Source organism: Oryx dammah, unplaced genomic scaffold (assembly GCF_014754425.2).
Source record: "Oryx dammah isolate SB20612 unplaced genomic scaffold, SCBI_Odam_1.1 HiC_scaffold_17, whole genome shotgun sequence".
NCBI classification, from domain to species: domain Eukaryota; kingdom Metazoa; phylum Chordata; class Mammalia; order Artiodactyla; family Bovidae; genus Oryx; species Oryx dammah.
Genome location: NW_024070201.1, coordinates 23,113,687 through 23,126,970, shown reverse-complemented (window position 1 = coordinate 23,126,970; position 13,284 = coordinate 23,113,687). Strand labels below are relative to the sequence as shown.

The 13,284-nt window shown below is 50.9% G+C and overlaps 1 protein-coding gene across 3 annotated transcripts in view; it reads right to left on the bottom strand.

The window, feature by feature from the left end:
- Positions 1–1,331: 1,331 nt before the first annotated feature.
- Positions 1,332–13,284, bottom strand: part of TTC12 (tetratricopeptide repeat domain 12) — a 49,111-nt gene continuing 37,158 nt past the window's right edge. For all 3 annotated transcript variants that reach the window (XM_040258015.1, XM_040258016.1, XM_040258017.1), the window contains 9 exons: positions 11,006–11,098; positions 9,925–9,985; positions 8,777–8,914; positions 8,228–8,326; positions 7,711–7,779; positions 5,083–5,184; positions 3,593–3,692; positions 2,637–2,862; positions 1,332–1,496 (listed from right to left, as the gene is read on the bottom strand). In XM_040258015.1, coding sequence (XP_040113949.1) covers positions 1,421–1,496; positions 2,637–2,862; positions 3,593–3,692; positions 5,083–5,184; positions 7,711–7,779; positions 8,228–8,326; positions 8,777–8,914; positions 9,925–9,985; positions 11,006–11,098 — 964 coding nt within the window. In that variant the 3' untranslated portion in view covers positions 1,332–1,420. The remainder of the gene's footprint in view (positions 1,497–2,636; positions 2,863–3,592; positions 3,693–5,082; positions 5,185–7,710; positions 7,780–8,227; positions 8,327–8,776; positions 8,915–9,924; positions 9,986–11,005; positions 11,099–13,284) is intronic.

Genomic DNA, 13,284 nt, shown 5'->3' with positions numbered 1-13,284 from the left:
GTCTGGTTCTAGACTTCCCTGGTGGCCCAGGGGCCAGGAATCCGTCTGCCAGGGATTCGAGGGTTCAATTCCCGGTCTGGGAAGATTCCGCCCGATGCAGGGCAACGCAGCCTGTGCGTCACAACTACTGAAGCCCCCTGGGGTCAGAGCCTGTGCTCTGCAATGAGAAGCCACCACAGTGAGAAACCCACACACTGCAATGCCACAACCAGAGAAAGCCCAAAAGCCTGTGCATGGCAACAAAGATCCACCAGGGCCAAATAAATAAACAACTTTCTTTTTAAAAAGTCCAGTTCTGATTCCTTAAAGGGCATGTGCTTACCCTTCCCCAGGTCCTTCAAATTTGACTCAACTGACATCATAGTCAACTCCCCCCATCTCAAGATAGAGCCTGGAGATCTCATACATTTGTGTAGCATTTTGCAATTCCTTGTACCTTTACCTCCAAAACTTCATTAAATCTTCACAGTAATATTGGAGATAGGTTGGACAGGTATTGCTCCAGCTTTTCCAAACGCTGCAACCAGGGCTCAGAGACCTTAAGGGACTTGTCCAGTCACACAGCTGCCAGGTAGCAGGGTAAGTAGGGCCACAGATTTTTGGAACTTTGGTCTGGGGGGTCTTTGGCATTCACTATACCATGAAGGTCATGCCTCTGACCCTAAAAGAGTCCAGGGATTGTACTGAGAAGTGGAAGAGCAGTGGCACTTACTGGACTTTTTGCTTCAGGACTTGGGGTCCAGAGCTGACCTGGTCAGTTTCCGAGTGGACTTGGGGCAATTGTAAGGGAGCAGTGCCTTTGGGGGATGGGGGTGGGAGAGCAAGGTGGGTTAGAGAAATAGATTACATCTGTGTTTGTGAGAGTTCAGCGCAGAAGGAGATTCCCCCTGCTTTGGCACTTGAAGACAGTTTAAGAGAAGGGAGTGTTACAGCATCCTTGCACGGGGTGGACGAAGGCGCCGGGTGGTGCTTGCAGGAATGAGTCCCCTGAACCTTATAGAACTCCCTGCCAGGGAGCTTACCACCCACCACTCACACCACTGAATTAAAGACTTCATGCCACAGTGGCAGGCCAGGCTCGAAGAGACTGCTGCCTCACAGATGTCACTAGGGCTGTGTCTTGGCACTTCAGAGCTGGAAAATAGAGGCCAAAAAGTCACTGCTGAAAAAGTTGATGGTTCTAGTGCAATGCCAGCAGAAAACAACAGAAGGGGCAGGATGGGTGTTAGGTGAAATCTAGCTCCCAACTAGACCCATTACTATCAGAGTCTGGGAAAGTCCCACGGCCAATGAAAACCAACTGGCAAGCACTCTGAAAATCCACGTTTGGGTCTGGAGCGGATATTCAAAAAGGCTTTATTAGCATAGGAACAACCAGAGTGAACAGTCATAGGCAAAACCCATTTGGACGCCACATCTCTCAAGAACTCTCCACGTACTTCATGGTAGAGTTGAGAATTTCCATCCCATGAAGCTCTCTCAGCAGAGCAGCAAACCTGTCATAATCAAAGCACAAACTCCAGGACATAAATGCCAGGGCACAGACATCTGGCGCCCAGAGGCATCCCCTTGGCTCAGGAAGAAGCTGGCAGGGAACGTGGGACAGGGCAGAAGCTGTTTCCCTGAAGATCAAAGTGGAGAGCCCTCAGGAGGCCCAGGGAACATGGCAACACCCGCTGTGTGAGTGGGGAGCCCCCAGGAGGCCCACGGAACACGGCAGTACCTGCTGTGTGAGTGGGGAGCCCCCAGGAGGCCCAGGGAACATGGCAGTACCCTCTGTGTGAGTGGGGAGCCCCCAGGAGGCCCAGGGAACACGGCAATGCCCGCTGCGCGAGTGGCAGGTGTGCCAGGGACCCGTGGGGCCCCGCTCTCAGGGACTGCCCGGCAGGCTGCCACAGTGAGCCCATCCTAGTGAATGCACCTTGCTTTCTGTAGAAGAAAGCTTTCATCCATTCTTTCCATTTGAACAATCAGAACTTGGAAGGACCTTAGGTGTGACCCAGGCCAGCTCCCACAGTCTCCAGAGGAGGGATCGGAGGGTCAGGCTGGGAGAGAAGGAAGCGGGCTTGGCCATAGCCCCTCCCTGTCCGCAGAAGGCACCCCTCGGGGGCCAGGGCTCCACGCTCAGGCACACGGGCGCCTTCCAGGAGCACGAGGACCAGGTGTTCCCGCACCTCAGATCAGGACAGAGAGGAGCGGGAGCTGAGCTGAGACGGGCACGGTCACGCAGAGGCTCCTGGCCTGGCTTGTCAGGCGCTCTTCATTGGGCTGACCCCCGCCCCCAGCTTGCCTGTTTTCTCAAGAACTTACCCTATAGGGCACTCTTCCATACGCTTAGGCCCCAAGCCAAAAAAAAAAAATGAAGTTAGAGGTTTGTTTCTGGAAAAGCAGAGGAGACAGAAAGGCAGGAGAGCGAGGTGAGGCTGGTGTGAGGAGAGGGAGGAGGAGAGGAAGGAGGAGACTGCGGGAGCTGAGCAGAGAGAAGATGATGGCTGCTGGTGCCAGGAAAGACCCCTGTCCCATGCTCTGTCCCCTCGCCAGCTTCAGCCTGAGCACTGCCCAGTGTCCTGGGCGGGGTGGGGCGGGTGGGGCACTTCCTGCAGAGAAGGAGCTGGGCTCCCCTTGGCCCTGCGCACCTGGGCTCCGCCGTGCACAGCTTCCCCAGGGCGATGCCCGCATTCAGCTGCACAGCTGTCTGCTGGGCATCACTGCCTGCCAGCTTCAGTAAGACGGGCACGATGTCCGTGGACAGCAAGGACGAGGCCGCGTGCGGCACCTCCATGCAGTTCCCCAGGCAGAGGGCGGCGTTACCCACCAGGATCTCATCCTCTGAGTCCAGCAGCTGCATCAGAACCCCGAGCTCTATGGGGTGGAGGAGAACAGGCAGGGAGGCTGGCAGGGGGATGTGGTGGGCACGGAGAGGGGGCAGTGGAAGGCCAGCCATGTCACCCGCTCGACGAATCCCTACTGAGTGCGCGGAAGCTCCTCGGCTCCTGGCCGTGTCTCTGAGCAGCCTCAGAAGCCCACAGCACTCAGCTGTCCCAGGAATGCCGGCTTGGCCTCAGGTCTATCCTCTCTACCTCCCGTGCAGAAACTCCCTGCTCCTCTCGACATCCCCTGCCTGAGTGGGAGGCTGTGAGCCGGCGCCCGGGACAGGCTCCACAGGGAAGGGTCCTGCTCCCCACCCACAAGGGGAACTGCCCTGCCCACCCTGACAGCAGTGGTTCGGTGATTAGACCACAGCCGCACTGGACTCCCCCTCGCACGTGGTCACTGAGGTATTTCCCCCAGGAAGGGAGAGGACCTGCATTAGGTCGTTTAAGGAGAGTGCTTTGGAAAGGATCTTAGTTCGAGCTGTTTCTCAGCTGAGTCTCTAGCATAGGCACAGCGCCCGGGAGCTTCCAAAGGCTAACTAAAGGCATTCAGAGCTGGAGGTGAGGTGACAGGGTCCCTGAACACACTGCAGGAGGGTGGGGAGGCATGGCACAGCCTCAGTCTCTCCTCCCTTCTCGCCCGCAGCTCCCTCTGCAGCTTCGAGGCTAAATTAACCTCCAAGTTAATGTGGGCTCTGCTTAATGAAACGATCACTTACTTTTATCCAGTCTTATCACTTCTTCTCGCGCTTCCTGATAGCTGTTTGTGCAGATGGCAAGTATCTTGACTGCGTAACGTGATGCAGTCTGGCCTCCTGCCTAGATTTCAGAGTGCAATGAGAACAAGAAATCAATGCTATGGTTGTTCCTAGCCAGAAATGACAGTGAGCAGCTGGGATTCTTAAACTTCTGACAGCGCGCTGCTGACAATATGTGTGCTTCCAGGCAAGGGGGCCTGGTCCCTGCTGGGGTGCAGGGTCACTCACATCCTCTATAACATGGCCTGCAGCCCCGCTATGAATGGAGGCCTGCCATGGACACCTGAGTAATTATCTGTGGAAGGCTTTAGGAGTGAGGGGCTGAGAAAAGAATGATGCTGTCGACCAGCAGATCTACCAAGAAGGGAGGGGAAGGCCCTCCCGTGTCATTTCACAATTTGAGAATGAAGGCTGACTTGCTAGGCCTGCCAGGCTGACAGGTCTGCATGGAACACATCACAAACCTAGGTCATTTTGAGGGGGGATAACTGTCAAATCATAACAAAATCACCCTATGCAAGGGTCTCTAAAATGCATGTGTGAGGAAACGCATGCATAAGGCACACACGTGTGTACATGGACTCAGCAGGATCCGGGGGATATACAAGAGTTATACAGAGTAAATGAGGACCATCATCCGTGCGGCAGCCTAAACTCAGACCCACCATTCTGCCCCCTTGATATCCCCCCTGCCCCAGCAGTAGCCCCCTCACAGAGCACCCTTCTTGGTGCCACTCAGCCTAGGTGTTTATGAATAAGTCTCCTGTGGGGGTCATCAAGCTAATTCAGGTGAGTGAACCTCACTGGGCATACATATTGCAACTGGGACCCAGAGATGCAACCTAGTAACTGATCTCCCGGTTCAGAGAATCTAGCTAACTCTTGTGTTTCTGCGTGTGTGCTCAGTTCCTTGGTAGTGTCTGACTCTTTTGACCCCAAGGACTGTAGCCTGGCAGGCTCCTCTGTCCATGGGATTTCCCACTGCACTCATATTGCAGGGGAAATCTGAACATCCTTTGAAAAATCACGTGGTTACTCTGAAGCCTACGTATTTCATAATTGGAGTTACCTCCCAACCTTTCCAGGAAACGGGAAAGAGCATCGTGAGCTCTCTTGAACATGAACAGAACCAGGACCTGAGAGACCTTGTTGAAGCCACTCAGACCGTCTCTTTTGAAGACAGAGGCCGTACATTTTTAAAGTTAGGCTTGAGTGGTGAGCATTTTTATGGATGTGCCTAATGAACAATTATTTGTCCAACAGTCTTACTTTGCTGGTCAGAGTAGTCTAGGTGAATAGGCAGAAGGGAATCCCCATTCAAGAAGGTTAGAAACTAGCAGAGGGGAAATGGCAGGACCTTTGCTGAACAAAGCCCTCCTTAATTCTGTTCCCCAAATAAAAGATGACACTCCTGGAAATTCAGGGGGTTGTAACTAATGAAGTTATTTTACCTTCAGGAATTTAATCATTTTCTTCACCACTCCTGCTCTGAGGGCCTCCTCAACAATTTTCAGAGAGGAAGAAAGGGTGCGGCTGAGAACGCCAGCAGCTCTCTAAGTGAAGCAGAAAGAAAAGGATGCTTAAACGTTCCTACGCGGAGAGGGGCAAGAACAGGGTAGGGCATTAAGGGTTGCAAACTACTATGTACAAAATAAATAAGCTGCAAGCTTACGCTGTACACTACAGGGAATATAGCCAATATTTTATCATAACTATAAATGGAGCATCACCTTTAAAAACTGTGAATCACTATGCCATATATCTGAAAGTTATATAAAATTGTATACCAACTAGCCAACGGGAATTTGCTGTATGGCTCAGGAGACAAACAGGGGCTCTGTATCAACCTAGAGGGGTGGGATGGGGAGGGAGATGGGAGAGAGGTTCAAAAGGGAGGGGATATATGTATAGGTATGGCTGACTCATGTTGAGGTTTGACAGAAAACAACAAAATTCCGTAAAGCAATTATCCTTCAATAAAAAAATAAATTAAAAAATTTGTATATCAACTATACCTCAATAAAACTTTTTTTTCTTAAAAGGCTGATGACATTTTAAAGTTAACAAGTAGTTTGGTGAGGCAAGAATCATTAGTGTTAGATGCAAAACATGTACCCTGATTTTAAAAATACAATGGTTGAGTAATTGATAGCAAGTACTAATGTTTACAGTAAAGCTACTGGGTAGCCGATTCAAATTGGAAGGCTGCCAACATGGCCCCTAAGCCCACAGAGGCTCAGCCCATTCCAGCTTCACAAAGGACCAGGATCCACCCCTCAGCAAGAAAGTCCTGCCCTGTATTCCTGTGGGGCTCTGATACCAGCAGGACCCTTATTACATGGTAGACTTCCTGGATTGATCCTCTGGGACTTTTATCTTTCTTCAATCTTCTTATTCTAATTTCTGGGAGACTTTATTGATTTTTATTTTCCAGTTCTGAATTTTTTAATAGCAAGTTGTTACTGTTTTATGGCCATAACACCATTTTGAATCTTTCTGAAGATACAAATGATAGCTATTAGTTTTTTCTTCTCTTTTCTACATCATCTCTATTTTTTTTTTTCTGGACTCAAATTTTCTGCTTACTTTGCTTTGTCTATTTATTTGTATGGCTTTCCTGAAATGCCTCGTGACTCTCAGCTTACAAGTCACATTTATGAGAAAAGCAGTATGTCTGGGTATGTTGTGTTTATGGAGAGTCTGTCCACTCACAGGTAGAGAGGTGGCATTCTCAACTACTAGAAAGTAAACATTTTTTTCTCTGGTCTTTCAATTTCTTAAGGAAAAAAAAAGCTCATATTTTATGCCTGAGGAATAGATGCCTGGCTACCAAATGTAGCCCCCTCATCTACTTCTGTCTTCTGCTGTATGTAGCTGGCAGTTTGAATTCTGTCTCCTCCATAGAACTGGAACACACACTGGCCACCTGCCAGCTGTGCTCCCCTCGTCTGCCCTCTGCACGAAGGTGTCTTCAGTGGTGCCTCATTAATCATCAGTCTTGCAGCTGTTCTCCATCATCCAGAAACTGGCTATAATAACTTACCCATCAGTGAGATAACTTACCCATTAGGCCCACCAGTCAGAAGACCCCAAATCCCCAAGAACAGCGATGCTTACCACTTTGGGGGCCATGCAACTTTTTTGAGGATCTGATGAAAACTGTGGTGCGTCCCTTGAGCCCCATGAAAATGCACAGACATGCAGAATTGTCTATATACTTGCTGGGGGTCTCAGGGAACCTGAAGATCCACCACCTCTTCCTGGAGCTCAGGTTAGACACTTTGCCCTGTTAGTCTGGATTGACTGCAGGGAAGTTGTCAGCTTATGAGTCACACACAGGATTCACTGGACCTACTTGGAACCTTTTCACAACCATTGAACCAGCTCCCAGTCTGTGACCCTTGAAGGGCTGGTTTCCCAGATCTGCCCTGGGTGTGACCCCAATTGTTTCTCCAGGTTTAGAGACCTAATAGGCAGAAATGTTGGGGTGATTCCTCATGTGAGTGAAGAACACATTCCACGATGATGGCAAACAGCCTCTTGAATCATCTCAACACTCTCCTCCTGATACACTGTGCTAACCACAGGCCTTAGTTCTCTTATCCAAATGTCAGAAGCAAGAAAACCATTCCAGCACTTATCTCCAAGGCAGCTAAAACCATTATGGACAAACTCCTCCAGAGTCACTGGCTTTAAAATATGTGCCCTGAGAAAAGATTTTAAAGAAAATCAATCGGCCTGTCCAAGTCACACAAGGATGGTTTGATATGGGACAAATCAGACAGATGACCTGGTGTCAGCTGTTAAGCTCCACACCTTCAAGAAAAAGGATTCTTAACTGGAGTTCCTAGATTCTAGGGCATCCACAGATGGGCACTGTGGGGGGGGGCAGGGTCACCAAATCCCCTGAACCTGTAGGCAAAATCAGTATTTCTGTGCTTATGGGCATCGTTTTGAGGAGTATGTCTGCCCCCATGCCTCAGAGAGTCAGAAGAAGCTCAAAGGCCTGGTGACTGCAGAGCAAAACAAAACAGAACAACAAAGGAAGCGGTTTCTGGATTTCCCTGGGGGCAGCTTACCGTGAGGATTCCTCCATCCCGGCTGTTCAGCAGAGACAGGCATTTCTTGCTCACCTCCATGGCCCAAACCTACAACAGGGAGCGCGAGAAGGAGCATGCCTGTCCTGGCCACGGTCATCTGCTGATTCCTTCTGGGCGCTCACACAGAACCAACCACTCCCCACTCCCTCCTTCTCACCACCGCCAGGACAGCCCCCATTTCCTTCACAACATCTGTGATTGCTCTCATTTCTTTCCCATATCCATCTCCCCCAACGATGAGGGCCACATCATATTTGACTGTGTAAATGCAGAACTTAGCACCGTGTGCAGCGCCCTGGACACTCAGCTGGTTTGCAGAATGAATAACTGACAGAGTGACTCATCCATCCCTCAGCAGAGCAGGGGTGGAACCTCCGCCCAGCGTTCCCCATTCCTACCACCAGGGCTTGAGTCCCCTGCTTCTAGCCCCTTCATGGCAACGAGAGCAGTTCTATGCCACAGAATGTGTTAAGGTAGGGAGAAAAGAGTCCGGTACCTCGGAGACAAAGGGGGACCGAAGACACAAGTTCATCACGAGTCCCAGGAGGGCATACGTGACGTCTCTGAACAGGTCTGCGTCCTCCTCACACTTGGCCTTGGAAACAAAACAATGTGATCATGTGGTCTTGCAGCTGTCAGGGTCACCTGTTCCCCTTGGTGATGGCCCCAGATCTCTCACACTCCCTAAATGGCCAGTGTCCCGAACTGAAGTGATGCAGGGAAATCAGAGGCCGATTTATAGCCCAGAGTGTCTGGCGCCTCTGCTGTGGGGCTCTGGCCCTGGGTTCGAATTGCAGAGGGAACTGCTGAAATGGATGCTCAAGCCAGCTCCACAGGGAACCCTTCAGACATCTCCGGGGTGGAGGAGACTTGATCTGGAGAATTCTTTAAGGCCAGCTGTCCATCAAATCTAGAGTTATAGAAGGGGTAAGCTACTGACCCCTGCACCCTCAAACAGAATTTTTAGAAAAGTCAGATAATTAAGAAGAAGCCCATGGCCCCAAAGCAGGTACAAGACTAGCTCTGAACAGAAAAGCTGAAATACCATGAGGCCCAAGCAGGCAGCCCTGAAGTCTTCAGAGGCAGACATCTGTCTCTGGGCGGCGGTCTCAGCACTAAAGTTCCCCATGATGGCAAGACACTGGCAGAGAGCTGATATGTTGGTGACCTTGGGATCTCTCTTCTGAAAGGGAAGGAAGAGAAAGCGAATCTGCAGAGAGCAGAGGAATAATGCCGGAATCATCTCCAGGAGTGTCCTTCAGTCTCCAAAACGTCTGGGAACCAGACGGCCTGATGTCACATGGGGATGTCAGTGCGGTCACGCTGGCAGAAAGGAAGGAGGCACAAAGAGGGGCAGACCCCAAAGCACCTCGACCTGGTCCCAGTCACTCCGCCAACCAGCTGGGGGCACTGGGGCAAGTCCTGTCCCTTTCCAAAGCTTCCGTATCCACATCTGTGAAATACCAGGGTGCTCATGAACCCTGCAAGGACCCCTGAGGATTCTATAGGTCACCGGGGACAGGTCTCGTCACAGCACGCTCTTCTGGAGGACTCCCCCACTACCCCCAACACTCGCACCTTTCTCCCTCATCGACTCCAACCACCACACCTGCTCTCCCGATCAGGACAATTCAGGGGACAGGGTTGCATGTGGTACTTATGACGCTGAAACCTGATGCGAAGAGCCAACTCACTGGAAAAGACTGATGCTGGGAAAGATTGAAGGCAGGAGCAGAAGGCTGTGGCAGAGGATGAGATGGTTGGATGGCATCACCGACTCAATGGACACGAGTCTGAGCAAGCTCCGAGAGTCGGTGATGGACAGGAAAGCCTGGCGTGCTGCAGTCCATGAGGTCACAAAGAGTTGGACACGACTGAGTGGCTGAACCACAACAGCAACACCAGCTTATGATAGGACTTGGGTCAGAAGGGGACTGGTGGAGACCGACAAACTCTCCACCTTCACCGCCTGCAGGCTTCCTCCCCTGCAACCAGCCCTGACCACGAACCTTCTCCACCTGCCCCCACAGCAACTGTTTCAATAACCAAGACTTGAGTAAATTCCAGCTGTGAATAAATGATCAATCAACCCGAGACGCCACAGGAGTTCTAGGAGGCAAGCCCCTGTTGAAACAGCCCCATGCACGCTCCTGAGAGGGTCTGTCGCAGGTGACAAGACAAGGGTTTGCTCACCAGCACCCCTGTCAGCACTGGAAGGATATCTGGAAGGCTGGTCTGGAACCAGACTTGAAATCTGTCAAGAGAACATCAATCATGACTTATTTCTACACCGTGCAAAGTAAAACATAAGTGCAGTGTCTCAGGTAATGGAACCGACAGTCCAGCTGTGGGCCCCTGTGATTTGCTCCTGTGTGGAGTCATTTGGAAGCAGAAAAGGTCGTCACTGGGTAGGTCATGTGGCTTTACTCTATCTCTAAGCCTGGAGACTGGCCTTTGATGTGAAACATGTCTCAGAGGGTGGCTCTCTTCTGCAGAAGTTGCTGGAATCCTGAGGTTTCTGCAAATTGACTTCACACCACCCCTGCCCTCCCCTTGCTCTGAGTTACATGGTGTAAGCACATTTACATGTCACAGCTGTCAGGAGGGCCCCATGGCATGAACATCCACCTGATATTTGGGCTAGTACTGTCCCCAGCCCGTGCCAATGGCCAGCTACCTGCATGAGGAGCTCTCTCGCTATATGACCATTTCTAGGTAAGATGCCTCAATGTTGATGAAGAAATTAAAAACAAAACAAGATGCATTTTTTTAAAAATGAAAGTTATGAAAATCTAAGATCTTTACTGTCTTATCCAGCATCTGCTAAAGAAAAAAACAAACAAACAAAAAAAGGCAGGAGGCTAGGGCTACCCATTATGCCACTGGCAGCCCAGGAGAACTCCTGTGTTTCCATGTTTCTGCTCCCTCCCCATCCCTTTCTCTTTTTCCTCCCTCCTCCTTCTCTTTCCTATTTATTCAACACACCTCTGCCAGGAAGTTTCTATTAGGCACTGATTAGGGGAAGCAGCTTCACCAGCACACAATAACGGTAGGTTTGCTTACTATGAGAGGTGCTGTTCTAAGTACATGATGGCTTCCAAGCCTGTTGAGGGCCAGGTCCCCCTGCATGCAGAGGGATTGGGACAAAGTGGTGACCACAGCCCTTGGGGACATCAGCTCTCCTATGCAGTGAATGCGTGCCGCACATTTTAGAAGATCAGACGGTGCAGCAGAGGCTGAAGAAGAGATGTCAATTTCTGGCAAGAAAAGTTACCTTTCTTGCAGAGCCAAGTCTGTGAGCAGTCCCATGGCTGAGTTGGCCTTTTTATCTGAGAAGTCAAGGAATGACACCAGAGCTTCCAGCAACCTGCAAACATACGTAACACCTTCAGGGTGGGCTGACCTCCAGCTCACAGAACCCACAACAAGGGAGGAGTCAGCACCTGAGCGAAGTGAGCTGACAGGGCTGCGCATGCCCTCAGGAGGCCCAGCCCCTCGCCCACCCCAACAAGGCAGGCACTCTACCACTTAATGTGCAGTTCCAGGGGGTGAACAGTTCTAACCTGCATTCACGGATCATCAGACGCTGACTTGGAAGGCCTCTGGTGCCTCTACCGTGTGACTCTGGCTTGGCCAAACTGAATCACACAGGTGACATCTAAATGGCATGCTTGCTAATGTGCTGATGACTAAGTGGGAGGCCCCCTAATGAAGCGGGGGATGGATTAAAGATTTAACAAGATTTTGACAGGTCGCTGAATACATGAGATGAAATTTCAGAGAGTTAAACTCAAAGTCCTTCACTGAGAGCTGGAAAATCTGTTTAAGTAACAGAAATGGGAGACGTGGTTGATAATTGACTCATGTGAAAAAGACTTAAGATTTTTAGCCAATTGCAAACCTAGGATATGAGCAAACAGTCTGGTACTGCTGCCACAGAACATAATGGGGTATCAGGCTGCCTTAAGGGCTGACCAGCACCAGGACGATGGGAGCAGAAGTCACGTGTCCATCCAGCAAACCCATACCGAGCATCTACAGCGTGCCGAGTGCTGTGCTTGGCCGGGACACGGTGCTGAGCGCCTGGCCTCCTACGGTGACGTGTCAGGTGATAGGATAAAACAGGCACATGTCAAGTGGGCATGGAGCCCACCTGGCAAGAGCTGAGGGAGGATGGAGATGAGGCGGACATTCCTGCATCGCCTGAAAGTGGAGCGTTGGCTACTTGTCCCTTTGTCCAGGCAGTCAACAGCACTCACTGGCACTGACTGTGTGCCAAGTGGAAAAAGACAAGGTCCCAGCTCCAAGGAGCTTGCAGGCCCGTGTCAGGCATGTGGGGACAGGAACTGAGCATCTGAGGCAGAGGGCACAGCAGTCACAGAGATGACGAGGCGTGAAACGGCAGAGACACACTTGGGGACTGCTAGTGGGTGTGTAGGGTGTCCTGCTAGTGGACACGGAGCAGCCAGCCTGGGTCACGATGGACTGTCTACAGCCTTCCAGAATGTCTGTACTTTCCCTGGGTGTCCTGAGTCCCAAGTGTGGGCGATGGATGGCCTGCTCGGTGGGGGTGGATGGGGGGGGGTAGCATGGGCTCTAGGCTCTTGAGCCTCTCTCAGTTTCTGAGTGAGAAGAAGTTCCAGAAAGTTGCATTTTATAATTTTATTTGCTTAGTTTGGGGGCTGTGCGGGGTTGTCATTGCTCTGCGGGCTCTTCTCTGGTTGTTCAAGGGCTTCTCACTGCAGCGGCTTCTCTCGTTGCGGAGCATGGGCTCTAGGGCTCTAGGGTGTGGGTTCAGTAGCTGCAGTTCCCGGGCTCAAGAGCACGGGCTCAGTAGTCGTGGCATGCGCCAAGTTGCTCTGTGCATGTGGGATCTTCCTGGACCAGGGATCAAACCCACATCTCCTGCACTGGCAGGTGGATTCTTTACCGCTGAGCTACCAGGGAAGCCCCAAAGCTGCATTTAAATAAAGTCCCCAGGTGATTCCTAGACACTCTATTTCTCAGAAGTTCAAGAACTAGTCTATTAGGCAGTAAAAAGTCCTTTCAGCATTTTAGGTAGGAAAATAACAGGACAGATGTGCATTTAGGACAAATCCCTTTGGTGGTGCAGCAGAGGTGGATTAGAGCAGGTGGCATGGGAGGCAGGGAATCCAGTGGGGGAGAGCTGGGACTGTTCAGACAATCAAGGTCAAGGGATGAGCTGGGATGGAGCAGAGTAAGACGTACAGTCGAGAAGAACGAGGCCTCATGATGACCTAGAGAGAACGCCTGAAACGCTGCAGGAGAGAGAGAGGAAATGCGTCCAGGAGATGCTGAGGAGGCAGGACTGACAAGTACCATCTCCTGAGGGGTGTGGGGAGGGAGCCATCCAGGGAGATCCCAGGATTCTGGCCTAGGCAGCAGGGTAGATGAAAATGCCATATACGAAGACAGGAAGTTCAGCTAGGGGGTGTGGGTTTGAAGAACTACTTTTGAAATACTAAGTTTATGATAAAATTACTATGCTTATGATAAAATTACTAAGCTTATGATAAAATTACTAAGCTTATG